Source organism: Spermophilus citellus, assembly GCF_964194105.1.
Source record: "Spermophilus citellus genome assembly, chromosome: 2".
NCBI classification, from domain to species: Eukaryota; Metazoa; Chordata; class Mammalia; order Rodentia; family Sciuridae; genus Spermophilus; species Spermophilus citellus.
Window position 1 is genome coordinate 130,053,440 of NC_138183.1, and position 15,561 is coordinate 130,069,000.

The window sequence follows — 15,561 nt, forward strand, 5'->3', positions numbered from 1 at the left end:
GAATATCGTGGCCTCATCTTTTGATTTCAGTAATGCTGTTGTCTCAGTTTTTCCATGATATGTTTGTGGTCGAGATGAAGATATGTGGCTCTGATGATAGTAAAGTCAGGAGGATTTGTAACTCATTGAGCAACTATACCCAAAGGGTCTTGATTAATGTGTCAGTGTCAAAGTAATGCACGGTCTCTCGTGTTATGTTATGGGGGCTCAGCACTTGGTCATTGCCTTTTAAACAACATCAGGGGCTTAGAATAGAGAAAGATGCAGAACACATACTTAGTAAGCTGCAGCTGGTGCAAAGCTGAGATGGGTAGATGATAGGATGAGGATGGATTCATGATGTAAAAAAAGTCTCTACACATGGGCAAAACAAACAAGGTGAAGTTTAATGTGGAGAAATGTAAAACTTTACTTTGAGGTTAATAAAATCCAGTCAATAGGTGCAGAACAGGCTCCATATCAGTTTATATGGGGGCGGGTAGCAGTGTACTTTGAGTGACTGTTAATGTTGTCCTAGACTTCACTGACCAACGCTTGCAGGATACAGTGATCAACTTGGTCTCATTTTGATCTGGAGAAGTATGTTTGTCTGTAGATGCTTATGAAGATCTTTAGGGACATAGAAAGGCTTTTAGGTGGGGGTGGGTGGCCAAAAACCATGTCATCATGAGTAGTTTGAGGAATTTGGGAGTTTTAAAACCTGGACAGAAGATATGACAAAGGAGAGCAGTTGAAAACGTTTAGATAAGAAACATTAAATTTGCACACTGTGTCTTCAGCCAACAGAACAGGGGTTGATGGATGGAACTCTTAAGAAGGCAGATTTGACTTAATGTGTAGGATCACTTTTTAATCATTATTGTGGCTTATGAATGAAATGGAATGGCTCAGAGTGGGGAGCAGCTGGTGTCTGAGGTGAGGCGACTTCTGGGGACAGATGGTGGGTTTCCCTAGGTTCTGCCATTCCCTGGATCACCTCTCATTCCTTTGTCGATTGGGCAATGTGGGCTGGATGTGTATGTGCTTTGCTTCCACACCAGTACCTGGCAGAGTGAGAATCTTTGTCTCCTACACTGGGAAAATGGAATGAAATATTCTTATTTTTCATCGTGGTTTCCCTGGGTTGAAAACAGACAGTCGTGCTGTGTGAATGTGTATGGGTGTGCATTTTCCTTCTCTGTCCAGATTTATTTATTAAAAGAAAAACACATCTGCATAAAAAAGCCTTAGAACTAGGAAGAATGTCCACTTTGTTTTTCTTTCTGTAGCACCAAGACATGTGGGGTTTCAGCTTCCTTTGAGGGGTTTTTGAAGACTGGCTTTCATCTCAAACAAGGCTTTTTCCCATTGGAAAGACAGCCCTTTTTTGGTTTAAAAATGTATTTATATAATGTATAAATAAATAAGAAAGTGGGGAGAGAATTTCCTTTCAAAACTTATGGAAAAGTGTTGTTTTCTGAACTTGATCAACTGAGAGTAAGTGGCTGCCTCCTCCCAGCCTGTCCCTATCCTGCCTTCTCTTTTTAATCTGGTTAAAATTTTTCTAATATTCCCTTCTTCTGTTCTCCGCTTTCCTTCTCTCTGTGCCTCCTTCTCTGCCAGCTCTTACCCCTCTTTCTCTTCCCAGGTCCTGCTTCCTCCCTGGCTGCCCATGCCCCCCCCCCCCTCCTCCTCCTGTGGCCATGGCCCATCTGTCCCCAGCTCCTGTCTCCTTTCTCTAAAGTCTCTCTTCCTTCTGTCCTTCCCAGGCTAGCTCTGAGCCACTGGAGCACTCTCTGGAAAGAGGCCGGTCTCTGTGTTTGTTTCCTGCGTGGGAGGGAGAGGCAGGCCTTGAGAAAACAGTTCAAAAGTGCAGAAAAACTTCACCTCTTCCAGCCTAAATAAATGGGCTCTACTCCATTTGTTTGCCCAGATTTTTCCTTTGCCCATAAAGAAAACTCCTGATCCTCCACCTTGACCAGCCCAGCCTTCCTGGTGATATTCAGGACCCCTCTTGGCCATGTCCGCTTTGTCCCCCAACTAAGTGTCAAGTAGGCTCTGGGCCGGGGCTTGGTGCAGGCCAGTGCTGGTAAGATGTGCAGCGGTGCCTGTAACTCTGGGTTGTGCTGCTGTCTGCAGAAAGTCTCAGTGACGGAGGCTCTTCCCTTCTGCAGAATGCACTGAGTCTCAGTTTCATTGCCTGTGGGGAAGAGGTTTTACTTGGTTGTTTTGAGGGTCATACTAATGTATTGGACAAAATGCTTTCTAAAATGAAGAATTCTGTCCAAATAGCCATAGTGATAAATATAGGAAGGAATTAGTGAAATTAAAATAAATTGGTTATTCCAAATTAACTGGCATCTTTAGCATCTTAGAGGTGGAAGCCTCAAAGACTGCTAGGAGAAGCTGGGATAATAGGAAGATGTGGGACATCAGATGTTTTCTATTTTCTCAGGTGGGGTTATCCATGTCAGTACCAAAAGCCTGACTCAGTTGTGAGTATTTTAGTTGAGGGCAAGGCAAGCGTTTCCCTCGTTCAGAATAAGGGCTGGGAGTGTAGCTCAGTGGTAGAGTGTTTGCCTAGCATATTACAGGCCCTGATTTCCTTCCCTAGCATGTGTGTGTGCACGTGTGTGAGCATCATGGGATGAACCCATTAGATGCAGTATGGCTGGCTGTAGAGCTGCAGGAAAGGGCCATGCTCCCTCTTCCTCCTTAGTGATGTGGTGGCTGGGGTTTGTGTTTTTTATGACAAGAAATCATACTGTTCTGGGACATTTTGGACTTATAAAAATAAGTTATTTGGTGAGAGTCAAGTGTAATCATGTATATAGGAAATGATTTGAAACATGTGAAGCACTTTGTACATGGTTTGAAGTGATCATTCAAAACTAAGTTATTCTTCAAATCTCTCTTTCTCTTTTCCTTCCTTCTTTTATTTCTTCCTATCTTTTTTCTGCCCCCAGTACTGTTTTTTTTTTTTTTAATCAGAGTGGCATTAATTTAAAGACCCATAAATGACTATGGTAAAATGTTACTTGAGTTTTGGCAAATTCCAAATGTAGAGAAAAGAGTTTTGAATACAAAATTATATTTTGATTTTGTGTCATATTGATGGGAAGTTTTTTTTTTTTAAACAGAGGCCAATTGGATTCATGTAGCTGTGAAGTGTAGTCATGGCAAACATATTTCAGATAATTGCCCCAAAAGGATGAGGAAGAGGTATGAAATTAATCTGTTAAAAAAAAAAAAAGCCGGTTTTAGGTGTTTTCAATTTCCACTTCTATCTCAGAATCTGATTTTTCCTTCTTTTTGCTCATTTTCTCAGTTGTTTGTATCTGGAGAAATTGTCACATCCCTTCTCCTTGTTGTCTCTCTAAGCATTAGGTAGTACAATCATGTATTTTTTTCAGTTATGTTTTATAAGATGCCACCAATAATTTATTGAGCATCTACTATGTATTAGGTGTTGGCATTTTCAAATGCCTTTCATGTAATCCTCATTGCAAGGCAGGTAGAGCATGGCACAGAATGAAAGCAAGCTCCACCTCAGGAGCTTTGAGACTGTTTCATGTGCCTTCACTTGCAAAACTGCTGGAGATAACACATATCTAGAAGTTTTTCTAGCAGGGCACCTTCATTCAAATATTTCCTCTCTTTCTGGCTGTTTGCCCAATGTTTTGGGTGGAAGATTTGAACTATTCTAAGGAACACAGAGAGAAAATTTAAATGCAGGACCCAGGGGGTGGTTCTGCTTGCTGGCTTGGATCCTGGAACGGAAGAGCCTTTCTGGGTTTCCCTGAACACCTGGAGTTGATTTGGGCTGTGCTCTGCCTTCCAATACATTTGCTGAGGTGAGGATGGTGGAGGGGCTAGGAAAGAAATAAATCCAGTGATTAAAAATAGCTTTTGCATGTCAGGTGCCTGAACGAATTTGGGAACATGCCTGCAATCCCTTTTGTCTGGCAGGTCTGAACTCCGGCGCTGCCGAATTACAACTGCTTTCATTTGTTTTTCCTGCTTCCCTACCATGTAATGGTCAAGGGCTCATTGGAACCATGTGTGTGCCTGGTGAGTCACCAAATCCTCAGGACTTCAGTGGTAATAATGTGTTAAAACTCCTTTTGGGGGATGGGGCAGGGGGTGGATGAAGGGAGAGAGGGAGAAGTCTGAGGTCACTTCCTACAGATGTTCAACGTGTCTGGCGTCTCTGCAGGCTTCTTTCTCAGGCCCTGCTGCAGGACCCAGGGCTGGCTTCTCGGTGCCATTTGGAGCATGCTTTGTTTTGTAGCAGACCATCTCTTTTGTCCTAGGGCAGCTTCCCTCTGCGAAGAGGCATCTACCTCAGAGTTGGCACGTTGTACTCAAACAGTGTGCATTCGCTAGTGGCTGTGTGCATTGGCAGAACAATTGAGATGCTGTAATTTGAGACTGGCTTCCATTTTGGGGCAGTCTCAAATTGGAGATTTTATGTGCAGCTTCTTTCTCCTTTTCTTGGAGTGGTTTCTAATGGCCAGTGCTTTGGAGGGGATTGGGTATGAGAGAAAGGCAACCGACCAGGTGTAGGTTTCCCTAAGTGATGAGATCCCATTGCAGGTATTGTAGTGTCTCATTGTTGGGTGACAATGATTGACTGTTTGGTTGGGTGGGTAGCACTGAGCCATTTCTTGCTTAGTTCTTGCTGAGACAACATTTCTGCTTGTCCCCCACCACTTTGTCACATCATTAGTTTTATGAAAACCCAGCCAGGGGCTGAGGAGGGACGCTTCTCTCCCTTCTTTGCATTAACCTCAGCCAGAAGTGTTATGGATACTATTAGCTCCCTTGGATGGAAGTCCTGCCTGCCAGGCTTCTAGTGCCTCTAGTGGAGGAGCAAAAAGACACTGGTTCCTGCTACTCTACTTCCCCTCCATCTTTTCATGAATGAGAGAGGGCAGTGAGAACATGAACATCTTTATTGGGTGCATCCTCTTGGAGGCCAATAGCAACTTCTCAAGGACAATCAACTCTAGAGCCATTGCTATCAGTCCCTGTGGCCACATTTTCCCACTTGGTTGAAAGGAGTAAGGGGATGTTGTCTCCTACACTGGGGCTTGTTTTAGGCAACTTCATCATGGCCCTGTGGTACTTTGAAGTTGTCCTTCTGGTAGTTGCTAGAATCTTCAGCTTTTTTTTTTTTTTGTATGTTCTAGTTAGGGTTGAAAGTTCATGAGAATATGGGCTGTTAGGAAGAATCTTCACTGAAGCCTTCTGCATGCAGGATGTAGGCATCAAAGGGACCAGCTACCAACTTCATTAGAAATCATCCCTCTCTGATCCAGCTTTATCAGCTTCCAGATCATGATGCTGTGGCTTTAACAGAAGTTCTGTGATGGGCCAATAAATGAACTGTAAACCTCAATGTAAGAACTAGGGGAAGTAATTTGAAGCTGTTTTCTCTGTCCTTGAGTATATCATCCTCTTGCAAGCTTTCATATCATGATCCTCCTTTATCTCCAACAATCCATCTGAAAATAAATTATTAGTGAAATGACATGTTGCTTGGGGTTGGCTTTGTCATTCTTCATTGTGGTGTGTACATGTGTGTATGAGATGAAATTTTAACTGAGAAGGTTGGTAGATTCTGAATAGGGGCTCATGATACAGTTCCCTCTACTTTTATGTATGTCTTGAAATTGACAAAATGAATACTGTAAAACCTGATGAAGGATAGACACCACCTCTTAACTGACGTTGTCTTCTTCTTCGTTGTTGTCTCCTCCTCCTCCTCCTCCTCCTCCTTCTTCTTCTTCTTCAATAGTGAGATGGAACTGAGGCAAGTGCTTTTCTGCTGAACTATATCTACAGTCCCTTAGTAGATCTCTTTTAGACATGAATTGAATAAGTGACTTAGTGAGAATACACCAATTGTAAAAGTGAGATCATAACTCCCACTTTTTTTTTTTTTTGTGGTGCTGGGGATTGAACCCAAGGGCTTATGCATGCAAGGAAAGCACTCTACCAACTGAGCTATATCCCCAGCCCAGAACTCCCACATTTTGACCAACAAGCCAAGTCAACCCCATGATGTCCCTGTCTTTTTTCCTTATCTTCAGAATCCTGTTTTTCCATTTGGAAATTGTTCTTTTCCCCCTACTCACATAAACCAGAAGAGTTCTTTTTGTTTTAAGAAACATTTCATTAAGCCTCTATATAATTAATTAACCTTATATTATGTACACAGTGGCCCATTAGGGTGGCTCAGGAGAATGCTAACAGGGAATGAAGCCAGGTTGTCATTTAACCTGTCTGCATCATGTGGAAGGAAGGAAGCTTCACTATCCTTAGTCCCAGGAAAGGAGAAGAATACAGATAATTATGTAAATGGCTTTTAATAATGTCTTTATGGGGCTAGCTATATGAAATGCAGGGTTTCTTGGAATAGTTTTTAATTTTCAATTAGTTCTTCAAATTTATCTGTTTTTAAACCAAGAAATAAAAGATCTCATTGTTTCTCAGCTCTGATTTTTTTTTTTTTTTTTAATTTGTGGTCTGTTCCTATTTGCAGTGTAATAGAGCAGAAACACCCCGGCCTTTCAGAGTTGGAAGACTGTCTTCTGGCCCTGGTTGGTCACTCCCCGCTGTGATGTAGGCCAAGCCTTTAATCTGGTGGAGTTTGTTTCCTCACCTATAAAATGGGAATCTTGTATATACCTTTCTAGGCCCCTCAGAGGTAAAACAGTATATGTGAAGGGTCCTGGTAAACTCTATAGTCCAGGTAAACTTTATAGTTCTCAGATGTAAGGCATATCATTCATCCTTGTATTTGGTTCATGCTGCTCTGATTATGACAAAATCCAACTCACATGGTTAATCTTGTTTTAATCTACTAGAATTTGTCCCTGTCCAGTGGTACACAAGGCTGGGACATATGCTGTGGTTTTCTTGTCCTTAGCTGTGTCCCTTACCACCTAACCCTAGGATCCCAGCTACTCTAGTCTTCTCTTTGTCATTTGTTAAGAACATGGAGAGAAAATTCGAGGCCAGTGAGGCAGTCTGTCTTGAACTTCTGGCTGAACAAAAGCCAGTTCAAGTTTAAATTCTATGCAACATTGTCAACGTGAGCCACCCGATTCGGAGAACTCGAGAATGATACAAAAAGATGCATGAAACACACTTGAAGGGTTCTTGGAAATAGAAGGGCCCTTCACTTTGAGTTGCATATGAGTGAATGGAAAGCCCTGTTTTACATTTCACTTGAAACATGTATGAGGTGGTTGGGAGTTGGGCCACAGTGAAAAATGAGCCCATGTTTCCCGCCTGGAAAATGCCATGAGCTCAGTAGGCCCTGCAGATTCAAGGAGAGCGCCTGCTCACACCTGCCTCCACACTGTGCAGTCTTGGATAGTGATTCCTGTATTTATTTAGTACAACTTCCCTCTCAGACACCTAGGGTTATTAAAATAAATATAAACTCAGATTTAGGATCCTAAAAAATGACCAGTGGGCAAGAAATCTAATTATACCATTTGTGTTACCAATATACAGTGCATGTGTTGACGAGTATCCACTGTACACTGTATTGGCCTAGTATTTCTTCAGGTTGGGTTCTCAGCATTCTGAGACAAATGTGTTATTTGAATTTAGCATATTGTAATTATTAACACAAAGGCCATTTCAGTATTTTTCCATAATTAGTTAACATCTATGGAGGTTCTGATTAAATGTCTAAGTGATGTTCCTAAATCTAGAACTATTTGGTGTCTAATGTGAAAGTATTATAATAGGTAATGACAAAAATGTTTAAAGAATAATAGAGAGGTCTGCTTGGGCTAACTATCCTGTAATGATTTCATCATCATCATTATTGATCTGAGTAATTAACAGAACTGCTACAGTTATGAGAAAGCTACATAGTATTTTATATGATGAATTTAATTCTTTCCTAATATCCACTTTTGAACACAATCATTCACCAACATTGAAGTACGGTACTCATACCACTGAAAAAAGACAATCCTGGCCAACTGTTCACTTACATATAGTTTTTTTTTTTAAACCAGTATTCACACTTTTCCAATGTGGGCAAAGCTCTGATTTTTTCTTCTGCAGTTTTTGGGTCCAAGGGCATTGCTATGCTATCTTCAGGAGCTTGAGCTCTGGACTGGGTATCATTTGGCCTTGATCCACGTGCAGGTATCTCATGTGTGCTGGGTGGTTTACAGTTGGGCTATGAGCACTTTTTCAGAAGATCCAGCCCTTGAATCCCACAGCCAAAGGGACAGCACCAGGTATCACTAATGGGGCCCCTGTGCCACTGTGGATGACTTGCACATGGACTGGGCTTTTAAAGAGGGCAGTGAGGTGGACAGGCAAAAAAGTAACTCCAGCTGCTTCCTTCAGAAAGAACAAGTGAGAACCTGGAAATGTCAGCTCCACAAACAGGAAGCAAAAACCTGAGTGGAGAATTGTCCACTCAGCACTCTTGCCCAGACCCTGTTGCCAGAGCATGGAGTTAGAGGAAGTGGACGTAGGGAATCCTCTTAGGCTTTCTGCTGTCGTCCTTGGCCTTCACCAAACAAGGGCATCACACTACCCAGGTGCTCATGTTTAGGAGGTGCCTGGGGCCTCCTGGCCCATCTGGTCCTTTACCTCCAGTCTGCAGCAGAACTGCTGCCTGTCCGTTTGGCCTGGTCTGCATTTCCACATGTGTTGTCCTGGCCAGTTTCCGTCATCAGTAAAGTCCTTTTCATCGAGTCATAAATTTCACGGAGGGAACAAACACAAAACAAAACTCGCACAGTTCAAGTTCATGAATTTATGTTGGATGGGAGTGAAGGAAGCAAAGTTGATTCAAATTTGGAAAATTTCAATTCACAAAGTATTTGTCGATGGACTCAAATGTTTAGCCTTGTCCTAGGGATTGGGGAGGTTGTAGTTGACCCTTCTCTCAGAAGCAACATTCTGGTTAACTGCAGTCTTTTGTTCTGAGTGAAAATGACTTGTCTTCTAAAGGGGAGACATTTCTGAACCCTCCACTTAGCTGTTCTCTGACTTGGAGAGTGGGGACTAGTGGGGAGCATTGATGTGTTTCTCAGTGACTCATTTGATGATTCCTCCATTGTTTGAAGGAATGGATGTTATGTAATTAATGTCCCATCCCTTCCCCCCCCCCCCCCATTTTATTTTTCCCTAACAAGCTGGGATTTTCCATCATTTTGTCAATCTTCCTGGAGGGAGGCATGGTGATTTTTCCATTAGCTTTTTTTGGGGCACGTCCCAAAGCAATCCAAATCATCACTCCCAGAACTTCGGTTCCCCTGTCATTAGCAGATCCTGGGATAGCTGCTACAGTGAGCCCTCCTGTCCTTCCTGATCAGAGCCTGAACTCTGAGCAGTTTCCTGAAAGCAAATAGGAGGGAAGGTGGCCTGCCCTTTGTTTGTACAATATAATTTCCATTCATTTCAACATTCAGGGGCAATAGATTTACTTCTTCAATATATTTACTGCTATTTATATTTTTCCTTCTATGTTTCCATTTTATTTAGCCAATAAAACATTATGTATGCTCAGGAATTTCTAGCCAAGGTTTAGAAATGACGAGCAAGGAACTTGTGTAGTACCCTTGTGCTGAAACTTCACCCTTTGATAAGTCAGTTTCAACCTGTGGTACACTGAAGATTCAGGCCTCTAAAATAATCATTGCAGTAAGAGCATCCTGCCAAAGATCACAGGAAGAGGAGGAAGGATTATCTTTGGGTGAGAAATTGAGCCTGAGGTAAATTCAGGAAATGTTTGGCTTTGGCTGCTTTGGCACTAGTTACTGACCTACACTGTGAACAGGGTGGGCAGGTGCAGGAGGGGCTGGACAGAGCACGTGGATTTAGCATCAGATCTTGACCCGTCGGCAAATCTGCAGGTGTTGATATCTCACTCTTCCATACCACCTATGTAGACCAAATTTTATGGATTTTACCTACTACTGTATTCAGCACTTCAAATTTGCCTGCTTATCTTATCAGTATTACCCTTTTTATAGTCACCAAAGCCACCATCAGCTCTCACCAGAACAAATGACCATAACTTTCTTACAAGTCTTCCCATTTCCATTCATACTCACTTTCTAAACCATTTTTTATAGAATAGCCAAGGCTATCTTAAAACCAGATGTGGTCAGCTCATTCTTCTGCATAAACTACAGTGAGTTTCTGTTTTGCTTAGGATAAATTGATAAATTCCTTAGCAGGTTTCCTGCTTACCTCTTCAACTTCGTCTCAAGCAACTGTGCTCCTTGATCATTGTGCGTTGACCTTTTTGGAACTAACACATGTCAGATCCCTTTGTTGATCTCATTACCTTCATCTGTACTATTTCCTTTGGCTAGGATTATGGTCCTCTCCCTTACTGCCCATCAGGGTCACTCACCTGGATTCTGTGTTAAAAAACAGATTTCTGGGTTCCAATCTGTGCCCAAAATATCTGGCATGGTGCTGAAAATTTGCATTTGATAATTTCCAGTGGTGCTGACTCAGCTGCTCTGTGTGCCATGCTTTGAAATCTACTGGACTAGTAGTCTTTACTTCCTAAATGCCTATGCATCCTCAGATCTCATGCCAAATCTCTCTCTTCTCCTAAGGGATGCCTTTGCTGGCTCTCCAGACTGGCAGGAATTCCTGTTTATGTTAACATGCATCTTGTATTTCTCTTTTGAAGCCTTTATGGACATCGTAGTTGATCATTTAATTGTGTCAATAGAATTTTAACAACTATATTCACTGCATGAATTAGATATCCAAGGGCCATTTCTGACTTGTTTACTGCTCTTTCTTTCTTTAATTCCTTGACTATAACAAATGCTAAATAATCATTGGTTCAATGAATAAATATTGTTTTCTTTTTCATAGATAACTGAAATATGTAGTAACACTAATGCTTTCAGTGACTATAAAAGAGTAAGGGCTATGTATGGGTAAACTACTAGAGGTAGAGGTATACAGAAGAATAAGCATGTTTTATTTGTAAGGAATGCAGGACATTTTAGGCAAGAATTAGGGGCCTAGCATGTTGTTGAAAGTGCATTAAATTTTACCTGCTCTGATGAGGATGTTAACGTAGTTTTTTTCCAGCTTGCCTTGTTCAGTCTATCCATACTCTATTATATTTTATGAATGCTTAATTGCCAATTTAATTTGTTGTTCATATACTTGTTTTTATTATTTGTTCTTTTCTTAATACATGGCATTAGAATGTATTTTGACATATTAAACTTACATGGAGTAAAATTTCTCATTCTTCTGGTTGCATATGATGTGGAATTACATTGGTCATGTATTCATAAATGAACATAGGAAAGTAATGTCAGATCAATTATACTAGCTTTCTTACTCTCAGTCTTCCTCCTTCCTTTCATCCCCCTTTGTCTAATCCAAAGTATTTCTATTTTTCCCTACCTCTACCTGCTTATTGTAAGTTAGCATCACATATCAGAGAGAACATTTGGTTTTCTGGTATTGTCTTATTTCACTTAGCATGATAGTTTCCAGTTCCATCCATTTACAGGCAAATGCCACAATTTCATTTCTCTTTATGGCTGAATAATATTTCATTTTTTCTTATAGATATGGAATGTGCAGATGTCCCATTATTAACTCCAAGCAGCAAAGAAATGATGTCTCAAGCATTGAAAGCTACTTTCAGTGGTTTCACAAAAGAGCAGCAACGACTGGGAATCCCAAAAGGTATGCTTTTGTTGTTAGAAAAACAAAGACCAGGGTCAGACCTGTAGAGAAAGCTATTCTCTCATCTGTAGTGTGTGAGGCAGACACTGCACTAACTACACTTGAATCAGCAGCTCTGGATTGTTGTAGATATACATCAGACCAACCATAGATATGCATATTGATGATGATCCATCCTCCCAGTTTTGGCACCACCATTTTGGTCTTAGGACAGTGGCTCCTGAAGCTCTCTGCATATTCAAATGCTCTATTATCTTTGAAAACTTCTAAGGCCAGGCCCCTATTCCTGATTGATTCGGTCTTAATAAGTAGTGGCATCCATGCTTTTTAAACTCTTCAAATGATCATAAAGTCAGACAAGTTGGGGAAACTTTGTCTCAGAGTCATTCTGGGCCAACACTGGTTGAACTTAGTGAGGTGTATTTCTTGGAATTTACTGATTGCTCTTTTCTCTTCCATGTACTTTGGCAAAATGTGTTTGCCCTCTGGGTGTTCTTATCTGAAAGGGTTTATTCAGGAATGGAAGGGGTCTGGAATTGTCAGAAAGAAAAAGTGAGTTTAGAACACATCATCCTTCACCAAGGAGCTTTTTTTTTTTTTTTTTTTTTTTTTGTGTGTGTGTGTGTGTGTGTGTGTGTGTGTGTGAGCAATCCAGAGTGGAAAGTGTACTTTTCTGTTAAGAGTTAGGCTTTCTTTAGATCAGGACAGTTTTGCTGCTAGATGAGTGATTTCCAGCCCCATTAAACACAAGCTTTAGATAGATTCTGTGAATGTACCTGTACACATTTTTCCATGTTTTACAACTTTACCACAAACCTCAGAGGACAGGAATGCCCAACATCCTTTCAGGATCACAAAGCAGAATAAAGTGAATTCTGATTTTTCCAGCATCTCATGACACAGTCTGCTAGACGAAGTGGCCACTACTACCTACTGTCGGCTGAGTTCTTTGAGTGTCATTGGCAGGTATAGCTGTATTAAACCTCAGGTCATGTAAGAAGATCATATATAGTCTGTACTACAGTGCTACTCAAAGCAGAGCCTGTGATGTGAACAGACTTGGCTGGGTACCTAGAATGATATAGGCACATAATAATGTCATTTCCAAGTGCCATTCGAATGACTTAGAAATACTAATTGCTACAATTATTACTAAGTATCATTGACTAAGATAAAAATAATTGAGAATAATGATCCGAAGTATATTATAAGGGTTAAGAGTAGGGAAAGCGATATGCAATTTGTAGAAAACACTTCAGTTTGTTGTTATTGCTATTAAAGAAGCCATTTATTCCCTTGTTTGAGCTTTTAAAAAAGCCTAATAGAAATAAGGCAGTGAGAGAGGAGATTCATGGAAAGCCTTACCTGAATGGAAGGCAGGAAATACTCACATATATGTCACTTTGTGGCTGACTACAGTTCCTCCTAGCTGGCAAAATAGAGGAGGTTGAATGTTGAAGATAGAGAGGAGGGTTATGGAGGCACCTCGTGGTTTGAATTCACAGGTTGGTGCTTCCTAATTCAGTGGATAGGATAGTGCCCTTAGATACATACGGACCCTTTAGCATCTCTTCCAGAGCCTAATCCACTCCACCTTTCTTGCTGTCTTTCCTCAGACCCTCGGCAGTGGACCGAAACCCATGTTCGGGATTGGGTGATGTGGGCTGTGAATGAGTTCAGTCTGAAGGGTGTGGACTTCCAAAAGTTCTGCATGAATGGAGCAGCCCTCTGTGCCCTCGGTAAAGACTGCTTCCTTGAGCTGGCTCCAGACTTTGTTGGGGACATCTTATGGGAACATCTAGAGATCCTGCAAAAAGGTACATGTGTGACAACTGTTTGTGTGTTTTTTTTTGGGGGGGGTTGTGTGAAGTTGCTGTAAAAGTAAGTAGGACTGACCCAGTGGTGGGACACCAGTACCATTATCTGTGGGTGTCCAACCTTGGCTTAAGTGGCCCATGGGGATGTGCCTGGGGTTGTGCCTGACACCTAGCAGGTACTCAGTGTGTGATTGTTTCTTTTTCTTCTACTGGGAGTTCAGATTTTTATCTTTAGCATGTTTGTACTCCTGTAACTTCTTGGTGGGCAAAATTCTGATGTAGTTTTTCTCTTAGAGCCATGAACTATTTGAACAAGCGGTGTCTACAGCCAACCCTGGAATAGTTTTAGGACTTTTTTTTTCCCCCTGGAACTCTTAATGCTCCCTTGATCTACAACCACATAATACCTGGTCACATCTACAGAAAAGCTTAGTTTTTCTGAGGTCATTAATAAGACAGGCCTCTCTGCCCGCTAACTGGATGGGTATTCATGGTGCAGAATACCTTTTACATCTGGAGCAGCAACTGAGGTTATATCAGGATGCTGTGTCGCAACCTTGTAATGACATGGCCTTCCCTACCGGCCTCCTCCAACCTTTTTGGACCAAGTGACTCATGTCCCACAGCCCTGGCCGAGGATAGAAACAGCAATAGGCGGCAAACTTGGGTGTTTTTGCACTTATTTTTCTGTATTTCTTCTTAAAATAAATCGCAGTTACCAGCAGTCAGCAGTGCCCTCCAGCTGACTGTAAGCCTAGAAGCCCGTTGCCCTCTCTAACCCAGGCCCACCCTCTCCCTGTGGTCCACCAACTCCAGCCCTTGGCACAGACACCGGGGGAAGGGTGCAAAGCTCAGGATTAGCACTCTTGTTTCCATATAATGCCTTTCTTTGTTTAAGAATATTTTCCACTCCTGCAGTGCTCAAGAGAGACCCGAATTAGATTCTTCAGGGCACAGAAGTGTGATCTTGATTCGGTCTCTTCAGCCTCTCTGTTGATAAATAATAAATAAATGAACAAAATCAACAGTCGAGTGAATCTTTCTGTGGCTGCTGCTACCCAGGGCTGGCGGGCAGTTTTGCAGTCTTCTCAGAGCACTGGCATGCTCTTGGTATAGCTGCACGCACACCCACTCCTAGGTGTTGACACGAGCGACCTGTTTATAGAGGGATATGATATGGCAGACTCCTTGCAGATCTGATTTAACTGCTGGCTTCTAAACACAACAACATATTTCACCAGACCGTGTAACCCAAATATGTTCTACAAATATAATCTTTCCCTCTGTTTATCGTAATGGAGCTGCCAGGTGCTCTCGGGGTGTCTAAACCTGCCCTGATCGTGGTTATAATTAATATCTGTGTAGTGTCTCCTTGTTTACAAAGTGCTTTAAAATAAATTTTCTCATTGTATTATCAAAATAACCCCGTGAGATAGAAAGGACAAGGACTACTACGGTCCTTGTCTGTGAAATGAGGCTCAGGTTAGGTGATTTCCTCAATTAACCACTCATTTCCTTAAACTTTTTGATTTATCTTTTAAATCTTTTTTCTCATTTAACTTTTTTGGGGTCTATGTATGTATGTGTGTATGTATATTTGTATGTATGTATGTATGTATGTATTTATGTGGTACTGGGATTGAACCTAGGGATGCTTTACCACTGAGCTATATCCCACACCCTTTTAATTTTTTATTTTGTGATCCTCCCAATCACTTTGGAATTATAGACATGTACAACTGCATCTGATGTTCTTTTCGGTACCAGGGATTGAACCCAGGGATGTTTAACCACTGAGCCTTTTTATATTTTATTTAGAGACAGAGTCTCACTAAGTTGCTTAGAATCTTGCTAAGTTGCTGAGACTGGCTTTAAAAATTTAATTTCCTACCCTGTGTTCTTTCTCTGATAACGTGGATTCATGTGGAGCTCCTGGACCCTCAGACAGATTTGGCCTGCCTTTTGGCAAAGAAATAACATAAGGATATTTAAGAGGCGTAGGCTGTAATCGAGTATGTTTGAGAATAGAAATCATGTCATCCCACCC

At 41.5% G+C, this 15,561-nt stretch overlaps 1 protein-coding gene across 5 annotated transcripts in view; it reads left to right on the forward strand.

The window, feature by feature from the left end:
* ETS1 (ETS proto-oncogene 1, transcription factor) overlaps positions 1-15,561 on the forward strand; it is a 129,848-nt gene that overhangs the window by 85,570 nt on the left and 28,717 nt on the right. For 3 of the 5 annotated variants that reach the window (XM_081281028.1, XM_081281029.1, XM_081281031.1), the window contains 3 exons: positions 3,949-4,050; positions 11,578-11,697; positions 13,314-13,514. In XM_081281028.1, coding sequence (XP_081137154.1) covers positions 3,949-4,050; positions 11,578-11,697; positions 13,314-13,514 — 423 coding nt within the window. The remainder of the gene's footprint in view (positions 1-3,948; positions 4,051-11,577; positions 11,698-13,313; positions 13,515-15,561) is intronic. The other 2 variants (XM_081281030.1, XM_081281032.1) reach the window with 1 other exon arrangement.